This window comes from Armigeres subalbatus, unplaced genomic scaffold, assembly GCF_024139115.2.
Source record: "Armigeres subalbatus isolate Guangzhou_Male unplaced genomic scaffold, GZ_Asu_2 Contig1511, whole genome shotgun sequence".
NCBI lineage: Eukaryota > Metazoa > Arthropoda > Insecta > Diptera > Culicidae > Armigeres > Armigeres subalbatus.
Genome location: NW_026942299.1, coordinates 29,816 through 51,446, shown reverse-complemented (window position 1 = coordinate 51,446; position 21,631 = coordinate 29,816). Strand labels below are relative to the sequence as shown.

At 38.3% G+C, this 21,631-nt stretch overlaps 1 protein-coding gene across 5 annotated transcripts in view; it reads left to right on the top strand.

Annotated features, from left to right (window-relative positions):
* The window catches only part of LOC134202901 (lysophosphatidylserine lipase ABHD12-like), a 53,207-nt gene extending 31,596 nt beyond the window's left edge, over window positions 1-21,611 (top strand). For 4 of the 5 annotated variants that reach the window (XM_062677886.1, XM_062677884.1, XM_062677883.1 and 1 more), the window contains 5 exons: window positions 6,584-6,702; window positions 6,763-6,941; window positions 7,760-8,305; window positions 8,370-8,531; window positions 20,937-21,611. In XM_062677886.1, the coding sequence (XP_062533870.1) occupies window positions 6,584-6,702; window positions 6,763-6,941; window positions 7,760-8,305; window positions 8,370-8,531; window positions 20,937-21,101 (1,171 nt within the window). In that variant the 3' untranslated portion in view covers window positions 21,102-21,611. Of the gene's footprint in view, window positions 1-6,290; window positions 6,512-6,583; window positions 6,703-6,762; window positions 6,942-7,759; window positions 8,306-8,369; window positions 8,532-20,936 lie in introns of those variants that run through there. The other variant, XM_062677885.1, reaches the window with a different exon arrangement.
* The last annotated feature ends 20 nt before the right edge of the window (window positions 21,612-21,631 follow it).

The window sequence follows — 21,631 nt, the reverse complement described above, 5'->3', positions numbered from 1 at the left end:
TATAATAGCGTATGTTAGGCCAAGTTTGTCAACAGCTCTTTTTTGATTTCTTCTTTTGAATTTTAATAATAGTTAGAGGCGTCAAAAAATATAAATGCTTGAAAAGGTTGATCTTGAATGAAATGAAGAATCGATTGAGCGAAATGTTTGACTGGAGAGTCCAATTACCATCATTGCTTGATTAGATATTTTTTCGGTAAAAAGCGTTTCTGCGATTTAGCGGTCCAAAATTCATCGTTTCTTCGTTCGCTCGTGCCCTAATTTGTCTAAAACTTTTTGACGTAGGACTTACGTCTTTCATTACTATACTGGGTGTCATTTAGATTTTTGGAAATCGAGAGCGTTACGCTGGAAGGGAAGATTTTGAACGCAATTAGCGCATTTATCTTTCGATGGATTTTTAAGATTTATATATCAATCGACTCGGACACTCTCCAGCATTTTGCCTATTTCATTAAAACTTAAGATTATTAACGATAAGCTATTGAAAATTTCAATTTTTGTCAAAGCCAGTAAAAATTTCATATGTAACCAATCCCGTGAATTCCTAACACGGACATCAGAATGCGGTATGTCACGGGCCTTCGGGCCTACCGGAAGATTTCCTTTGTGTATAAAAGAAGCAGTGCCTGCCGTGTGCGAGTCATTACAATTTGTGACAGCAGCGCGTACTGACGTGCTTTTTGCTCGCGCATTTTTCGTTTAGTTCGTTCGTTCGCTGTTTACCTACACAGCGAGAGCATGCAGTCACCAGCGGTAGAACTGCCGGTGGGTCTGCGAATATGCATGAAAGAAGTGGGCGCATTTTTTTTGTCATTCTGTGCTTGATGATGATCGGATGCAGTGGTGTCGGTTGCGATGGATGCAATCGCCCATAGCATCACTCGAAGTTCACGGAGGTGGTGGATGGAGAAGAAGAAAATTACAGAGATTTGGTCTGCTCATCCACGAAAAGTGATTGGTTTTATAATCCACATGATCCCGGGATGGGTACGAGTCATGTCATATGACTGACCAAATGTTAAGTTGTGCTTGGTACTAAACGACACGTACATTATAACATGGTTATATTATAACTGCTCTGATTCCCCAGCAAAAAAAATCAACCAGACCGATGAAAAAAAAAATTGATTGAAATAATTACTTTCATTTATTTGCAGAAGGCATTAGCAATTAAAGATGCACAATCAGCAATAGTGTTAATATCCATTTTAGATTAGAAAATTTCGATGTATTACATGTAAATCTTTTGAAAAAGTCCGCAAAAAATAATTTCCAGAAAAATATTTAAATAAACTTTATCTTATTCTTCGTTTTTCATTTTCTGAGAAATTGTATTAATAAATTTGACGTAGACTCAGAGTTTGGAATCAAAACATTAAATAATTTTTCGTTGATGTATTAGCAGTACATCCTCTATTTTAGTAGGGTTACTGCTCCTTGACTTGTTTCTTATTGTTGTGATTTTTTTCAGCAGTAAGCACGAATGTTAGCAAAAAGAAGCAACGAAATTGGTGCTATATTTCTTTGTTTGGAAAACGGGATAGTTCCCCCAAAATAGCATATTTTGCCCAAGTTTGCAAATTTTATAATTAGAATTTTTAAACTTCAAATACTATCATCAATAAGAAATCTATAAATGCCCTACATTTGATTGAGTAAATAAGGGCTTAAAAGTTAGAAACAAAGCAATTCTAATTATGTATTTAATTATTAGTTATAGGGGGAATGACGGCTTTGGCAGGTTTTTGACCCTTCCTTCGGAAGTGTCTATAATTTCACTTTGTATGCGCTACGCAGGCGTGTTATGTATTAATCTATCAATAAACCTCTTACATTATGAAATAAAATGTATGCCAGTTGAAGCAAATTCACTTTAATATTGAAAATATAATTACAACAAGTGATATGATATAAAAATATGCTTATTTTTCGGATTTGTTTTAAAGATACAATTGATTTTAATTGAGGAACAGATAGAAGCATGTACCACAAAACCTTCTCAGAAAAGCAAAAACGTAAAAATTTGAAGGGATTTCAAAAATTTCTTTAGTGGAAGCTAGATAACAATTGTGAGCATGTTTTGAGATACTAATAGACCACTTATATGCATGTATGTGTGCGTATGTGTGCAAATTCTAAAATTTACTACCATATAAGTCTCGCTCATTTTTAAGGTAATAAACATCATTAGTTTTACAAAATTAGGCAGCCATGAGGCAAAATATATGTTATTATTGAACGCTATTGAATTTCGTTCAGATCAATGACTGATTAAGTTAGTTCTGGACTAATTAATATCAAGGTCTCTGGAAATTACGAGTATACACGCTGCCAGCGTTACGACAGTTTCTAACCAACCATGTTACCACATGTTACAATAGCTATTCAATCCGACGAGCGCCTGATAGATAGGCAACCTGAGGTACAGTGCGGAATCATTCGTTTTGTTGTCACTCAACCTATGGAATCCGCCTTTTGGTAGGCAATTAATTTGTCATTTACACTTTCAATCGCCGTGGGAGGTTGAGTCGTTTTATCTCGTTTTAAATACTGGAGTCTGAAAATATTTCCTTATAACTAAGGAAGGGTCAAAATCTCACTGTAGGTGGATTAATCTGAGTTTTTATGACTGATTATGCTCAAATTTGGCCTAAACACTTTTTGCATATCAAAGTATATTGTGGCAAAATTTCATAAAATTTGGTCAACAAAAAACCCCTGCCAATAATAGAACAAAACCTGCCAAAGCCGTTTTTCCCCCTATTTCCAGAAGTTTTGAATAAACAAATTGCTAATAATTCAAGCTCTATCTGGAATAAGGGCGAATGTCGCAAGAGAGGATTCTCTTCGTCGACTTCCCCTCTTTTTAATAAAAGTGACAAGCAGCGGATTTCTTTGTGGTTTATCACCTCAGCACGATAGAAAACAATGCAAACTTGCATTCTGAGGTGATAAACTGCAAAGAAAACCTCTGATTGTCGCTCCTTTTTAAAAGAGAAGAAGTCGACGAAGAGAATTCTTTTCTGCGACATTCGCCCTTTACCAGATAAAGCTTGAATTCTGTAAATGTAAATACGCTACGTTTATACAAGTCCTACGTCTACTCGCGGTTATGTTGAAAACATTACCCATTGCTCGTTTTTTTTAGAAGCCTGTTAGTCTTATATTTTCAGCCAAAGGTACATTGCTCTAAATATAAGAAAATAAAGACTTAAGGCATGAGTGGAATCTTTTCAAAATGTCGCTTTTTAAATAACATTTTGCCTCCCACGTGTCAGACTATTTTATCAGCAATGTCTTGTTAGACAAAGTTATAGGACCTTTTAAGTGCTATAAGTTCGTTACACCTCATAATTTGATATAGTGCTTTTATAGGTTTCGAGAAATTAGACAAATGAATGCCAATGACATTTTACAATACTGCTTGTACTTGGGTACTCTACAGAAATTGAGACTTGATGGGAAATCACCGTTGTTTGCAAATCCGAGTACGTAAGTAAGTAAGTTGCAAATCCGACGATCCACTGCTCGCAATAGACGATGCAATCCCTCCGACTGGGTACTTGTATGTTCATGAGGAGCAGAATATCGCAAGTCCTGTATTTCCCTCTGCGTTTAGACAGGGAAAGTGAACTGAACAAGTTGCTCGAATTTATTGAACGCGAATTGAACGTCTAAACATTTCCGTTCAATTTACTCGATCGAAAAGAAAGTTGACTTTTGTTTGTATTGACATTTTCAACTTTTGGCAAGTTCATTGAATTCAACTGAGTTGTTCAATTCACTTGCCCTGTCAAAAGGTAGCGTAAGGATTCTAGTCATCTAAATAGTAAACACATTTCAAGTTATTGCTCTTCAATATTACCATTAACCAAATTGTGATCTACGTGTGACCAACGCCATCTAAACAACCTACTTAGAAACTCGTATCGATGTTAGTTCTAGTGTGTAGAATCCAAACTGGCGGCTTCCCACTTTGGTTCCACCATGAGTTCGGAGTCGTCAACTGTTCTTATCACTCTATATCCAAATTCATGCTACTGAAGGCCTCGAAACCCTTGAATTGACTGTGAAATAGCCATCAACTATTTTGGCTGCATTTGAAAGTCAGTTCTGCTTGAACGTATAACGTTTTACGAGTTTATTCTTTTGATAAAATAATGTATCTTGGTATGAAACGTCATGTACTTTATTTTCAGTGAAATTTAAATCTGTGAACTTTGACATCAAAACTCTATGAAGTGAGAAAGCCTGGAGGCTATTAGGAATGCAACGATCCATTTAAATATTTATAAATCATAAAATTATTTCTGATTCGCCATTCAAAACATCATGCGACATAATTTTTCATTCATTTTTTAGAATGATCAAAGCATTGATAGATTAAAAGCAACAGTATTTAAATTTTGCATTGAAATGTGTTTTTACGTGATAATTCGCTTATTTTTGTTTGTCGCGGTTTTGTTTTTGTAGCCGCGGATTTCATTTTGTTAGTCGCGAATTTCGCGGATTGGAATTTGGTCAGTTTGTAACAGCCCTGGAAATAAGTTGGGTTTTTTTTTCAATAAAACTGCAGCATAAGACGTCAAACACTTGTAATATATTTTCCGAATCAATTCTTCCCCACGCATTGTTTGCATACACGCTAAAATGAACTACTCAAAATTGAGTCGAATCCGACTCATTTTCATTAAAAACGGAACAACTCAAAATTTGAGTAAAAGATACTACTTCAATAAAATGATGATTGCACTTAAATTAGGAGTCTGTTTGTTGTAAAATGCGCTTAGATAGATAGATAAACTTGATTCGCATCTGTCGTATTAAAAATTGATGGAAGGCCAAGCTTAACTTTCGCGAAATCATCATTTTATTGAAGTAGTATCTTTTACTCAAATTTTGAGTTGTCCCGTTTTTAATGAAAATGAGTCGGATTCGACTCAATTTTGAGTAGTTCATTTTTAGCGTGTAGATGCAAATCGAGAGTAAGCATTTATTCATTATGATTGTAAATTGGAAATTATTCTAATTAAAATTAGGTATCTACTTCTTTCTCATTTATGTTTTTTTGCCTTTCTCGTACAACAAAGTTGTACCGAAAGGCTATCATTTCACTCCATTTTTGTGTGTGCACAAAAGCTAATAGAAGCATTATCCAACTTAGTATACATATAGTAATTTTCAATCGATTTTCTAGCAACAAGTTGCATCCGACAGATAGCAAGGCCTAGTTATAACTATTGAATTTGATAACGATTGACCATTACGTTTAAAAATTATAAAGAAAATTGTGTATCGAACCATACAAGGTTGGTGTCTTGGCTAAATGCGAGAAAGGCAGTATCACTACTAGGTGCATTAAATTGGGTTTTTATTTGGTGCTTACAAGTCAATCTAAAATTCGAAATACTTGAGGACATTGAAATTCAACTTTGCAAACTTGAAAATGTAGGTCGTGTTCTATTCTGGACATCATCAGGTCGTGTTCTATTCTGGACATCATCAGGTCGTGTTCTTTTCTGGACATCATCGTGCTGTTTTTATTGCCATACAGAAAGGCTATAAAATATCTCATAGACCGTCAGAAAGTTCCGAGACCTATAGTGTGTGTATACAAAAAAACGCAATGACTTCGGAATGCATTGTTCGATCGGGCTTATTTTCAATAATTAAAAACTAGGTCACATTCCGCGACGAATGCACACGCGAGCAAATCGGGATTTTTGACCTCTTAAAAAACCAAAATCGAACTTTTTTCCGGAGTTGCTAAATTGCATTGAAATGAATGCAAATAAATGTTAAGCGATGGATATAATGGAGTTGATTTCTAGACCTCTCTAATGAATTTTTCTTTTCATATTTTACAATGCGCTAGAAAGGCACCGCTAACTCTATGTGGATTAACCTGTTTTTTCAACACACAAACTCACCATCAGCGGAAAACGATGTGAAACCACGTTGTTTATATGTACAGTACGATAATACATTGTACATATAATACTTCGCCGCACGTTTCTGAAGTGCAAGGCTACACCCGCCGTGCTCCGCATGGCCTCCGAAATTTTCCTGTACCGCATCTCTTCGATTTATATCGCGAAATGAAAATAAACTAATCTATAATTGCACTTGCGCTGCATGCCGTCAGACGGGCCAACTTAGTCAGACCGGCTTAGCCATCCACGCGAGAGAGTTGCGATTTATAGTGCTAGTCGACTGAGGGGTGGATTCGGTTCTAGAACGCGACTCAAAATCGTCCCAGCTATCGTAAGCACTGGCCACCCCGTTTAGGGTCAAGTTCAGACATCCGACGATCGGCGGCGGGTTCTTCAGAACGTGATCTCGTCGTTGAGATCGCCAAAGATAGATCAGGACGTCCGAGAAGATCGAAGAGAAGGGGCGTCACCGACGCTCAAGTGATTTGTATTGTACTGCATTTAGCCATAGTCTAGTCGCCCTGGCTCAGCAGGATGCCTTATTTTGCGATCCAAAAGCAATCCATTCTTGTGAAGTGCGCCCTCGGTCATGAGCTTATGTAACCACTTTGTAAATTGTTCTCTCTTTTCGGTATCTCTCGTTGCAGAATCGGTTTAACGACGTGCAAGATCTGCATCCTGGTGTTTGTGATCATTTTCATCGTGCTGCCATTGATATTTAAATTCTCGTTTGCCCTGCAGAAAAACATCCTATTCCTCACATTCAGTGAGTACAATTTCTGTTTGGGTGGCAAAATTGAATAATTCATTTATCCCGTAATTTTAGTTTCCTACCCGCCGAATGTTGATCTCAAACGACCGGAGAAAAGCGGTTTGTACGCGACGCGAAATTTCATCGTCACTTATCGGGACCAGGAAGACGACGTCGATGTGGGTGTTGCGGTATGGCACGTGCTTCCCAATGATCTGGTGCGGCGTTTCTGGAAGGAACTGCAAATTAACGAGGTAAACTTAGCTGATAAGGCGTGCTCTACAATTGAGGCAATTGGGCTTAATTCCCGTTCACATGTTGTCCGGTAAATTTGCAAACATGTTTTTTTTGTTCTTTTTTCTCATTCTCTGGGTACGTTGCAGATGTTTTCATTTTGTGTCACTTTATCGTTGTCGTTACGAATAGCACGTTTAACGTGAACAGACAGAAACATATGCGCAAAATAATGTCTGAATGCAAAATTTCACGCGGAGAATCTAGAGCGAGACCAGTCTCGTGCACGGATATATGTATGTACCATAAATAACAAAAATAAGAATTACTCGATCTCTGTGATAATTGTGAATTGAATAATGACATTGAGCTTCTGCACTGCAACGAAAGTCAAAATGATTTTGATAAAAGCAATTACTTTGCCAACAAGATATTTTTTATAGGAAACTGCAAAAATATTGAACTTGAAACGACCTTGATTTGCAACTAAAATTAAACTCAAACGTGTCAGATTTTTTTTTCGAATGATCCTTTACTTGTGACTCGTAAAGCAATATGACTTTTGATAGACATTGCTTTTTTGGAAAAATGTTTTTCCAACGCACTAGTTTGATTGGTGGCTAAGCGTTTTCTTTTTAATTTAATTCAGGAACTGAGACTGAGTCTCAGCAGATGGGAATACTAAAAATATTGTACAGCATCACAGTGAAAGTTATCGAATAGCGAAGTATATAACTATAAAATTCTATTCAACTTCTTTTAACAATAATCCGACAAGTCGTGACTATTTTGATATAAATCATTCAGTAAACTTTGTTCTCGTTATCATATTTTTCAGCCTACTCTATCTAACATGACAGCACCGGAGGATGTGCGGGACAAAGTGGACGCATTAGTTAGCGAAGATACCACACAGTATCGTGGAATCGAGCGGATTTTGCACCGCTCAAACCTGAACTTGGACGATGAATCCACCCAGAAGGATTTGTTTGAGGAGACTCTCCGAGCCACCACCAATGATATCGTGCTGTACCTACATGGAAATACTGCCTCAAGGGGGGCATCCCACCGGGTGGAGCTGTACAAGTTGCTGCGAAGTCTCAATTACCACGTGGTGACCCTGGACTACCGAGGATACGGGGATTCGGCCAGCATTTCCCCAACCGAGCGGGGCGTCGTGTACGACGCCTTGGCCGTGTATCAGTATATAACCAGTATTAGTAAAAATCCAATTTACCTGTGGGGCCATTCGCTGGGGACGGGGGTGGCTACGCATTTGCTATCGCTTTTGACGGACATGAGCTTGCCGGGCCCAAAAGCGGTGGTGCTAGAAAGCCCTTTCAATAACATTCGGGAGGAGATTTGTGCTCATCCGTTTTCTAAGGTAGCGATTATCTTTGAACATTTATTAATGGAACTAACTTTGCATTACCGATATCTATTTTTAGTTGTATCGGCATCTTCCATGGTTCGACTACACAATATCACGTCCAATGTATGCCAATGAACTGCGTTTTGAGTCCGATCAACACATCGCAGAATTTAGACAGCCGGTGTTGATTTTGCATGCTGAGGATGATCATGTTGTTCCGTTCAATTTAGGTTATAAGGTAAGTTCATATACAACTTAGAAACAATAAAGTGATCGCGACTCCAGATGTATCGATTTTCTCCGATCTGGCTGAAATCAAGTTGTTTGTCAGGATTTTTCCAAGCGATGTTAAATAGCAGGCACAATCACAAAAGACAACCACACGATTACAGTCTAATATCAGCAACTTTTAAGAATAGGTGGAAACTTGACATGTATTCGACATCAAGACTAGTCAATACTTGACTATCAGGCTTCCCAAATAACATGTTGAATTTCGGTCACAAAAACCATTATTAACTCTGCAAGACTGCTTTAAAACCAGCATAAAACTGAAATGTTACTGTGATTTTGGTTGCTTTTCTCGAACCCGAAAATGTTCAGTTAGCGCAGATTTACAGCAACGATTCTTCTAGCACACGACATGGTCAATATCCTGAAAATTTGAATATTTACCATGTGGGCGAATTGAAAACCCGTCTCCCTAACTGTACATTGCTGTCGTCAGCTGATCAAGGTTTCCTGGCGAATGTGTAAAATTATTCGAGGGTGATTCGGCGATCGTTGATATCACCTCCTACAGCGCTCGCTTTAGCTAAAGAGTACTGAAAAATTATTTAAGCTCTTTTAGTGGGATGTCTTCAACTGTCTAAGACGAGTTTAGTACTTTCCATTTAATTCCACTACGTTTTGTTATCTTTACAGATACGTAATTCGACCTCAACTGTGAGGCCGTCTTCAGTCTCTTGTACTTGACTCGACTTCTAAGTCTCACAGTTGAGGTCGGAAGACGTATCTGTAAAGATAACAAAACGTAGTGGAATTAAATGGAAAGTACTAAACTCGTCTTAGACAGTTAAAGAGTTCGCTTTTTCATTACACGGGATCGACAAAAGAGGAGAGACCTAAGCCATATGAGCAGGTAGAGACTTACTAAAAATCAAAGTAGTTTTGTTCTACTTTTTTTGTTTAGTATATAGATCCTCTAAACAAATGAACGTTATGTGGTGAGTTATTTTTTTGATTGACAATCGTAATCTGCACTGCCCATGATCGCATATTTGTAACACTCGCATTTTTACTATGTCTGAAACTCGATTATGCATATGCATAATACGAATACGAATGGGAATACGAATACGGTCGGGTCTGAGCTTGACGACCGACTGGCAAATAGCTTACACAACCTCACTTGATCAGTACAGTTGCTGATGAAGAATGTGTATAGCCGCCAGACATTCTAAATACTCACGCTCCTCTAATGTGGACGTGTACTATACACATGTGGAAGTATTGGCTTGAGAAATGGATTGCGAGTGATTTGACTATGCGTCCAATTTGGGAATCTCGAGCTCGTTCAGTAGCCGCTAAGTGTACGGCCCCTAGGGAGGAAGGATCCCAAACGGAATCGAACAAGCTGACCCAACATTCTTTATTTCAAGTCGACTCTGCTGCGGTTTCAGTTGCTGGGTGCTTATTCACAGATTTCGTTTACACCTATACTGCCCTTCTACGCATAGTTGTCCCATGCTGGAATTGATGAAAAAATCTTAACTCGAGTCAATTTGTCCCGCTGAAATATGACAATGTCATCTAACGATAATATAGGCTGGAAAAACGTCTTCCTAAAGTGTGATCCATCTAATACTTCAGCAAAGTATTTCCTACGGTCATTAGTTTCCAAAAATATTGGTATACTTTTCATATTTATTCGATTCTAAAATTAGTGGGACAAAATCGACTCGAGTTTGAAATTTTAGATCAAAGGTAGCATGAGACAATTATGCGTAGAACGGCAGTATACGTGAGATGTGACCGATCCAGTCCAGTCCAGTAAAGTATAATTTGGCCAAGCTAAGATTGGAACTGAGTTCTGAGAGCGAAGTGTTAATCAGGAGACAAGGAATCATCCAGGTAGAGCAGTCTCTTACCAAAAGCCTAACCGTCCTCTCTCTTAACTAACCGCCACCACCACTTGGCTACCATTCATCTACCCTTCCCATAACCGACTGCCTTCGAATTTCCGACTAGTTCCGTTGTAGAGGTTGGGATATCCCGTGGCGAGAGGTGCCGATAGGCAGCAGCTCGATTGTCATTCAATACTCTGGTGCTTTTCCTGGACTTAGCCAGCGGCGTCCATTGTGTGGTTATACGAGCCGACAAGCAACGTCAGCGCAGATAATGAAGCTAGCGAAGCAAAGTCGTCTTGGCAGGAAGCGATCGAAGAACCTGGTGAGGCAGTGGAGTTTGAAGAAGGGGTCCCGAAGAAGTTAAGAAATAGAGTTCGACCTGTGTGCAAAGGAGCCTCTTACAAATAACGTGACGCTGTAGTGGGACGGAGGGGGTCAGACCGAGCGTTACGACTCCTTCAAAAACAAATGAAACCTTCCATACAAAGAATGTTGCTGTAAAAAAATGGGTGTGTTCAACTACGGTATTTGAGTATTTTCTTGGCCGTGGTAATCCAGCGCGTACACCGACCTTGAGGCATTTGAAAAAGGGGGGGGGGTTCATTGGTGAGTTAAAAAGTTCCAGAAATAATTTCTGAACAAATTCTTGAAGGTATTTTTTTAAAATTTCCATAGAAAAAATCGTAGGCGTGTCCAGAATGATTTCTTTAAGTGTTTTCTTAAGTTTTCCTAAAGAAATTTTCGAATGAAACAAAAAAATCCCATGGAATCCCAAAAAAAAATCTGAAGAATTTTCCGAAGGTATTTCCAGTAGAAGCATAAGTACTAGGATGCTAGTGGTAAGTAATCATTAAAATTATTTTGCCAAAACATACTTCAATAAGCTTGACTTGTCCGTTTGTCGTCCATCATGTTGTAGTGCATGTTTGGTTTCATCACCAATGTCGGTTGGCGTTGGTCACGCGAACGGGAGCGACATTAGCAATCTTATAATTTGACATCATTTGTATTTCCAAACGAATATTAAAAATAATTTGAAAAGAACTCAGAAATCTTAAAATAGTTTCCAATGCAATTCGTTAAAACTTTTCCGAGAAAATTGCCAAAGAAATTTTAAAAGGAATCTCCAAAAGATTTTCTGAAGTAATTTTCGATAGAAGTTCTGAAGGAATTCCCAAAGAAACAACCAAAAAAAAAAACTCCGGAGCAATTCCTTTAAAAGCTTTTTATAGTTTCTCCAAAGAATTTAACGAATTAAAATCCGAGGGGATAAGTTTTCAAAAGAATTCTGGAAGGAATTTTTGGAGAAATTTTCAAAGAATATCGGAAGAAATCTAATAAGTATTTTACCAAGGTGTTTCCGAGGGATGTACCGTCAACTGGGGGGAAGATGATCATTTTTAAGACAAAACATGCAATAACAATGTGTGTTTACATTTTAAATCGAAACAAATATTTTCAAAACATGTACTGCTATACGTTGCAATAATCAACAACTTTAGTTTTCTGAAATGCGTTCGCATTTATTAAAATAAATTAAATAATCACACATTTTTTGAATAATCTGGTTTGGGGTGAAGTTGATCAAGACAGCTCTACTAAAACCATTATGACCTAGTAGTCAAAATACACTAGGTTATCTGTATGAATGTTGAATTTATTACGTAAAGAAGTCTAAGAAGTCAATATTTGAAACGAAAAAAGCGTCATTTATGACAATCTCTCTCTTTCTTCCACAAAATACATTTTCATGATTATAATCGAAAAACTTGGATTTCTACCTAGCGGTAACATTACTTGAACGGAGAATATTGTTGACTTCCGTTTCATAGAAAAAATTGGCACTTTTGACTGACACATCAAATGATCATCTTCACCTCAATGATCATCTTCCCCCCAGTTGACGGTACTCAAAAACATCCTAAATGAAATTTTATGAAATCCTGGCAAAGTTCCAATGCAGATCCTGAGGAAAATTCCGAAGCAATTCTTTGAATTCCTTCTTTGAAGTCTGAATTCATTTTCAGAGGATTTTCTGGAGGAAAACCTGGAGAAATTTCAGATGGAATTCCTGAAGAAATTTCTGGGGGAAAAAAATCGTAGTGTGCCGCGTGCGACGGATGTCAAAATTTTTCACTGCTCGATTTTTTTTCTATTTTGGCTTATGGAGACTCTCAGAATATTCTAATAATTGGTATACGCGAGATGTTTTACGATAGTTCATGTTATCATTAATGCAAAATAGATTTAAAGAATGTGCGTTAGTGATTATGGTATGCTGCTTTATATGAAATTTGTGTGTGATGATACCTGCTATGAAATCGCCGCATGTGAAATCAGGAGCCACAAGCGCAACACGGATCGAGCGTGGAGTACAGATCCGGAGCTCTCCCAAAGTAAATATTTCCAGCTAATTTTTCACCGTGGATGCAAAAGTGGATAACTCTAGTGAGATTGTTTCAATATGGATTTACTACTACAGGCATACCTCGATAGTACGTACACCTCCGTAATTTTAGTGTACGTACTATCGAAGCGTACGTACTATCGAAGCAAAAAAATACCGAACAAAAAAAATTTTTTTTTGCCTTTCTATTTATTTGGGAGTGGTGTAATGTTTATAAAACTGATCGGAAGCCAAAATTTCGATAGAAGGCTCTGTATTCTAAGCAAATTTATATTTGATATAGTACACAACGGACCACCATGACTCAGATTTTTCTTGAAATGGTGCCTACATATAGCATTGCGCAAACTTATCGTCCTTGTAAATGTGAGGCTATTGTTTTTATGAAATATTGTATGTTAATGCTTCGGAACATCCATAAATTACGTGATATTCGTGACGTTTTAAAGATATGTTACACATCATGCATAATTATGCATGTTACTACAAAAAGTAGTTGATCACAAAATTTTTACGTGACGTATTTTATGGATTCCACCTATAGATTTTATGTAAATGAAAAGCTTTAAGGTTGTCCTGCGCTGTCACTGTCGTTGCGATTTTATTGGTTCTATTGACGTTGGTTCTTATCAAAGCGACAAACTGTCAGCTATAGCAACGAACGCATCGCGTTGATTTGAAGGAACCTTCAAGTGCGACGTGGAATAATTTTTGGCAATATGGCCACAATTCAATACATTTTCGGCCAAACATAAAGATACTTTTTTTCTGAAAATGTGTGTTTGTTCTCCAGGAAACAAAGGAAATACTCCATGAACATTCTACTAGATTTTTTTTTGTGTTGTAGTTTGAAATTATTTCAAAACTTTACTTGAAATTGGTTTTGACATTCATACATATTTTCCTCTGAAAATTCTATAGGAAATTCATTCAAAAAACTTCTTATTTTCAAATTTCTCCTAGATTTGTTACAGATATTCTTCAAGGTTTTTTTTCGAGAATATCTCCAGGAAATCCATAGGTGAATCCATCAAGATTTTTCGAACTCAAACTAAAACCAAGAAATACAACGAGATTTTTTTTCAAAAATTACTTTAAGAAATTCTTCAGAAAATCCTTTCGGATACTCCTATTCATTCTGAAAAAGGAACTTCCTGGAGCAGTTATTGAAGGAATTTTATGCAAAATAATTAGAAAATTCTGTGGTAATTCCGAAACGAATTCCCGGATAATGTTTGAAGAACTTTTCGGGGGAACTTTAAAATAGATTTCTGAAGAAGTTCTTGAAGTAATTTCTGGGGAAATTACTGACGCATTTTTTGGGGAATTCATGGAGGAATTTCTGTAATAAAAAGTGGGAGAGTTTCTCGAAGAATTTTCGGGGTTATTGTTTTAAAATATTGCTGCACATTCCTGGAAAAAAATCTCGGAAAATACTGAAGCGCATTTTGGATGATTTTTTAATAGAAATTTTAAGCGAATACCGTAGAAATTTCGAAAATGGCTGCAGGATCTTCCGGGAGAATCCCTTAAGAGGAATTTCAAGGGGAATTTTTGTAGGTAATTCCGAAAGAGTTTTGACCAGTGGTGGATATCTGTGAACCTTGTTCACAAAACCCATGCCATGCAAAATACTCGCGAACACTTGTTTTGCCTTCTCTTGCCTACCTACTACTCGCAGAGAAAACAGAAAAGCGAACCCCGAAAGATGTTCGTGGTGCTCCGCGAGTCATTCGGGTTAATTTACAAAATGTCATAAACCAACATCGGAACATAATTCTCATTGATGTTCGAGCAAGAACACATTTGTTCATTGTTACTGTGTTTATGTGAGTTGAAGTAACCACAAATACTCGCGATCGTGATTTTTACTCGCGAAAAAATACTGCCCTGCTTTTTGTCTTTGCTCTGCCCGTACTCGCGAACAAAGCAAGCAATGCAGGGAGTAGGTTCGCGCGAGTATGGCCCAATTACACTCTTTTCTAACTCGTGAAGCGAGTATTTCCAGCACTGGTTTTGGCGAAATTAAATTTTGGAATAGCCAGATGAATTTGCAGACGAATTTTGCAAGGAATTTCCAAGAGAATTCCCGAAGAAAAAAAAACGGAACAATTTTCCGGGAGAGTTTTTGGAGAAATTTCTGGAAGAATTCCTGAAGCGTAAGTATCAAGGGCTTCCACGTGAGTTTCTGAAGAAAATCCGGAAAGACCTCGAAGTAATTAATGGAGAGATCTTGATGGAGTTTCTGGAGTAACTCCAGAGAGAATGCCCGGTTTACATGGGAATTTCTGAATGATTTTCTGGTGGAAGTTCTGGGAAAGGGGATGTGGAAATTTCTAAGAGAATTCCTAAATGAATTGCTGAAGAAATTACCGCGAAAATAATGGAGGGTATATTTGGAAGGATTAACGGAGAAATATTTGGCTATAATTTAAGATGGATGTCGGGAGGAATTTCGTAAAAATTCGACAAGAAATTCCTAGAGGAACTTCCGGAAGAATTCCTGTTGGAACTTTCAGAGAAATATCACCACCACGTCACTGGCACTGGCTGAAAATGATCTATCACGCCTCACGGTCGATAAAATTTCAATCGACATACAGGTCTAGATAGAATATCAAGTTAAATCATGTATTGAATTTTCGATCATACTACCAAGGTATCCCAGGGAGAACCCTTGGGAGAAACTTCTGTTCCATGACTTCTTCGGAATTCTCAGTAAGGCGTCTCAGAGGAAATTTTCCACCAAAACTTTTCCTCATTTTAGGAACGCTACTAATTTGTTTCTCAAGAAAAAAATGTTACCGACAAATGGATAGAATGGAACTAAACTTAATGTAAACTTAATTAAACAGTAAAATATCTTGCCAAAAATTCTATTTTATGAATCACCATTCCCATGATGAAATTAATTTACTAATGCATGGGGAAGGGTTTTAGAACTGAAACTAATTTCTTTGATAGATAAAATAATTAATAAACATAATAATTGTTCAATTAAGTGGATAGCTAATCTGCTTTCTAAGACAATCATACCCATAAAATTTCATTTATTGCTGGTAACACTCTTATGCCGATGACATACTCACACGAGTGCGTGTGCGAACGCGTCCAAGACAAAAGAATTCCTCTTGCTGATATTCTGCTTTATGAGGGCTTGGACGCGCTCCGCATCGCTCAGCTGTTTCAGATGTTCCTTCAATTGTTTAAAATGGTAGTATAATATGTGTTACGTAAGACTGGCAAACATTTATGACACGCTGCTTTTTCAAAGTTTTGCTACTAAATTCCTTATAATGGTGTTTAAATCAGTTGTGAAAAAATTACGTAACATATGAAGGACCCCCGCATGTGCCATGATCAAAGCATATTCAAATGTTTACTAAAATCGTAAAGAAAATTGAACGAAAAAAAATTTTTTTTGTGTACCTACTATCGAGGTAAAATGTACGTACAATCGAGGGTACGTACTATCGAGGGTACGCACTATCGAGGGTACGTACTATCGAGGTATGCCTGTATTCCATTGTAACAAGTTTTAATTAAATAATAATTAATATAATTGTAATTTCAAAACTAAATACGCGCTGGATTAGAGAATCCGGAAGTTTGTTTATGGGTCCATTATCCATTTGATAATGGTAGCATAAACAGGCAGCGATTACTTACTTGATACTTGATGGGCTACAGCTCTTCGATGAACCTACGCCGAATGGAGTATCCTTCTCCACTGGACTCGATCCTGGGCCAATCGCTTCCAGTCGCCCTGAACATTGAGCGCCCTCAGGTCCTCTTCAACTGCAAAAAGCCATCGTGTACGCGGCCTTCCACGAAGCCTGCGGCCTCTTTCGGGTTCTCTACTAAATATTATCTTCGCTTGTCGTTCTTCCGGCATACGAACAACGTGACCAGCCCACCGTAGTCTGCCGTGTTGTATAAGCTTAATAATATCCAGCCCTTTATACACCTGGTACAATTCGTGATTCATGCGACGCCGCCAGATACCGTTCTCCTGTTTACCGCCGAGTATTGTCCGCAGCACCTTACGCTCAAACACTCCGAGAGCTCTCCGATCAGCCTCCTTTAACGTCCATGTCTCATGGCCGTATAAAGCCACCGGAAGAATCATAGTAGTATACAGCGCGAGTTTTGTTTTCGTTTGCAGACTACGGGACTTAAGCTGGTTACGAAGTCCATAATAAGCCCTATTTGCAGCTGCAATACGCCTTTTCACCTCGCGGGTAACATCATTATCGCACGTCACTAATGTTCCAAGATACACAAATTCTTCTACCACTTCAAATTTTTCACCATCCAGCACTATTTCGCTACCACCACCACTAATGAACCCACGTTGATTGCCAGCGACCATGTACTTCGTTTTGCTGGTATTGATCGTGAGTCCAATCCTCGCTGTCTCCCTCTTAAAAGGCGCAAAAGCCTCTTCCACGGCGCGGCGATCAATTCCGATAATATCGATATCGTCCGCAAATCCCAGGAGCATATGCGATTTTGTGATAATGGTACCGCTTCTTTGCACACCAGCTCTCCTAATCGTTCCCTCGAGCGCTATATTGAACAGTAGGTTCGAGAGTGCATCACCCTGCTTTAATCCATCTAAGGTAACAAATGACGTCGATATTTCATCCGCAACCCTTACACTTGATTTCGATCCGTCCAACGTTATACGAATCAGCCGTATCAGTTTCCCCGGAAAACCATGTTCAAGCATAATTTGCCATAATTCATTCCGTTTCACTGAATCGTACGCCGCCTTGAAATCAATAAACAGATGATGTGTCTGCAAGTTGTACTCCCGGAATTTATCAAGGATTTGTCTCAGGGTAAACATTTGATCCGTCGTTGATCGGCCCTCACGAAAACCTGCTTGGTATTCGCCGACGAAGGACTCTTCAAGCGGTCTCAATCTGTTGAACAGAATACGGGCAGCGCCGTAGCGTGTGGTTGGCCAGGTTGGCCCCCGCCAAGGGCGGCTAACCTTAGGGGGGCGCCAAAATCCAGAACTATTGAAAATGATGGCAAATCTTTTCACGCGATTGGATACCACTTGAAATGGAACTTGAATTGAACAGAAAATACAATTGAAAAGAAGAATGGAACAAGTTTCTGGGGAAGGAGCCCTATAAGAGGACTTCAATACGCCAAAGCGGAACACAGAGTTCACTGTAAAAACCGCGTATAATTTTTGTTCGTGACTAAGAAAACTAAGCCGTTTTCAAAATAATAGATACTCGGAGTTTGTTTGAATTTAAGATGTAATCTCTCATTTTATGCAGGCAAACTATTTGAAGTTCAAAAACGGACCATAACGATAACATTTGATACATTTTCGATTCCTCTAAATCAGACATTTATGATGGTAAAAAACGAGCAAAGCCGTTGAATATTTGATGATATTTCGAATTTGTGTTTTTTTTTTTTTTTTCATTTGTTTCTATATAATCTGGTAAAGCTTAAAAAGCACTTAACGAAAAACATGCTGAATCCGAGAATCTGCGTCAAGGGATTTCAGTAATGATGGCAACTGATCTACTTTAAAGTTTAAATTTATTGGCCTGACCTCGTCAACCAATGTCACCCAACTAACCACTTCATGAATTGATATATCTTAATCCGAACCTAGAGTTGGTTTTTTCTTAATTCGTCTTGGTCTAATCGCTATTTTTATCTTCTACCAATTCAAACCACTGACCAAGGTCTAATGTTAATTCCAAAGGTCATTCGATCTACTCCTAGGTAGGGTTTTTCTTGATGCGACTACGTCCGATCCACTAGTGCGTTAATTCCCAACAAAGAAGTCTGGATTTTTTGTCGGTAACACATGCGATATTGGATCCAGTTTTTTTTTATTTGCGTAGGTTTATTTAATCTTTCAGAAAATCTTTAAAATTTATAAAACAGGGATTATTGAAAATATTCTGGTCTTTTTTATAATTCCTACTTCCTACTTACTGGAACATATGCAGGAATTCATAAAGCAAACATTTATTAAATCCACCACGCGAAAAAAAATATTAAAAAAAAACTTTCGTTTATTTGGAAGGCTTGCCGTTAAGCATTACGGTGTCAAGTTTTAATTACAATTGTTCATGATTCTTATGCACTAATGTTAGTTTTGCGAAACAGAAAGACTCGCAATTTGGTTATGGAATACTATAAAATAGTAGAAAAGGAAGGGAATTCAAGGTGCTTAAGTGATAACGATGCTGATTTTCACATAGTTGCCATTCACTTCTGTAACGGAACGAACAAAACAATTTATTTGGGCGATAACACCGAAAGGACAGCGACCTGCCAACCTTTTCCTTTTCCTTTGGTTGTTTTCTTCGGACCCGGAGATGTTCCTTTAGATCAGATTAAATACAGCCATCTACCCAACTTCCCATTCCTGCTGCCAGCTGATCAAGGTTTCCTGACGAACTAATAGGAAAAAAGCATTTAAGGTTATTGTCCCCAATCGTAAACATTACCTTCCATATCGCCTACCTTATCCAAAGAGTCCGCTTTCTCATTTCCCAGGATCGAGCAATGAACAAGGACCCAGACTAATGCTTTTTGTTTTGAACATGCATGAAACTAAGGGGCGCCCAATAAACGTTTCGCCAAGGGCGCTGGGAGTCCACGCTACGGCTCTGAATACGGGACATAATTTTGTACGCCGAATTAAGGAGGGTTATTCCTCGGTAATTGGCGCACTCCAGTCTGTGCCCTTTCTTAAACAGAGGGCAAATGAGGCCGTCCAACCAGCTAGCAAACAGGCAGCGATTATTGTAAGCAAAAGTGACCTCGGACTGGTAGTCTAAAACCGGTTACTGGAGCTGCAAAAGAGCTAGCAGTGTCTTGTACTTGTAAGGCCACCAATATTTTTTTTAAACTTTTTTCACAATACTTTGAATTGATTATTTTGCTGCAAAAGTCTGTATTATGGAACGTTTGTTTTACCTGGAAATTAATGTAAAGCGCCTGAAACTTCCACAACAATATCTCTGTTTGTTTGGAATTGTTCGTACCGCTGTTTCGTTCAAAGTGAATATTTGCTCAGGGTTCTTTAAAACCTTACTACTACAAAGTATTTACGGATTTCGGTGAAACATAATCTTATTTGTTGTTCAGAGACGGCATTCTTTTGAAAGCGGACTCGAAACTGGCCTAGAAATTTCCTGATGAAGTTCTATGAACAGGAACGCCACAATTAAATGGGTTGTGCTGTTTGATACTATCCGTGTTCTTCAAAAATCCTGTCTCACAAATCTCTTCCTCATTCAGCATCAACCGTCATGAATTCAAGACAAAATTTTCAAAACGACTTATCTGCTTTTGTAAACAAAGATTCAAACGACGATTTGACGAATCTGATAGCTCTCCCACGCAAACCAACACCATCAACAGGTAGCGGAGTCCTCCATCTGCCTATTGATGGTGTTGGTTTGCGTGGGAGAGCTATCAGATTCGTCAAATCGTCGTTTGAATCTTTGTTTACAAAAGCAGATAAGTCGTTTTGAAAATTTTGTCTTGAATTGAAAGACCATGACCTTTTCGTGCAGAGACTTAAACGGGATTCCGTTCGGTCTGACTGCTTGCATGTACCTTTTGTTACTCATAGCCGAACGAAATTTTCGGAATCCATCTTCCAAACCTATAGAACGGAATAAGGAACGGCTTGTCTTGCGGGAACGGAATTAGGCGCTGATGATTAGCATAATAGCACAGACCGGTATTTCGTAAACTTGCAAAAGCAGTCTTAGTCTTCTTGATCCGTGCTCATATGGTTCCGCAGTCCGACGCTAACTGGCTGCCAAAATGACTGTGGGACGGAAGTGATGTTCTTGATGTAGTGTAAGAATTTACCTTTGAATAGAATGTGGTCGATCAGTTTTTATTTTTCGTTTCTCAAGAGCAGAGCAGAATAGATACCTACGTCTGCGTACGTTTTGACAGTTTTTCAAGCATTCACGTTACTGTAATTATTCTCGATTATCCCAGAGGTTGACTTACCTCCACACCAATAGGAAATTGAAGAATTTTAGGCCGTCGTGTCGTATCTCAACCATTCTATTACATGGGTCGTATATTTTTCCATCCGCAGCTCTACCGCACCGCCCTAGACACCCGTGGCAAATCGTGGGGCCCCATCGAGTTCCACCGATTCGAGAAGACCAGCCACTACGGCCATCGGTACATCTGCCGGGCACCGAACCTGCCGGAAATCGTAATCCGTTTCTTCCGCACGTACCGCAACGAGCAGTACTGAGCAGCGTTGCAGACTGAGGTGAGTTCCAAACCGAGCGCCAAATACCAAACATCGATTAGTTGGACGCGTGTTCGGTTCCCCATAGGGGAGAGAATGAACGCGGTTGTGATTAATTTTGTTAAAATGATAACAATAACTATGATAATTAGTAGAGTTACTAAGAGACTATTAGATGCCTGCGTCATTTTTGCTCTATAATAGGAGCGCAGTAGTGAGTCAGGGCTATTTTCCTGATTTCAAACTGATTTCAGATAGAATATACCTTTTACAATAGGAACGCCAAGCAAAGAGAATTGTATTAGTGATTTAGTGGATTGAACTACTCTCAATGTATGTGAATTAGAATTTAGTTACCTAATTGGAGATCCATAATTTATGAAACATAGCAACAGTGAAACACAAATCTAGATAGGATTTTTTGCATGATATCCGTACCAATATTGCAAGCAATTTGCCTCTGGAGAGTAGAAAATACAATTTTACATAGAGTACAACTACATTCAAGAGAAATCTTCATTTGATGACATTCT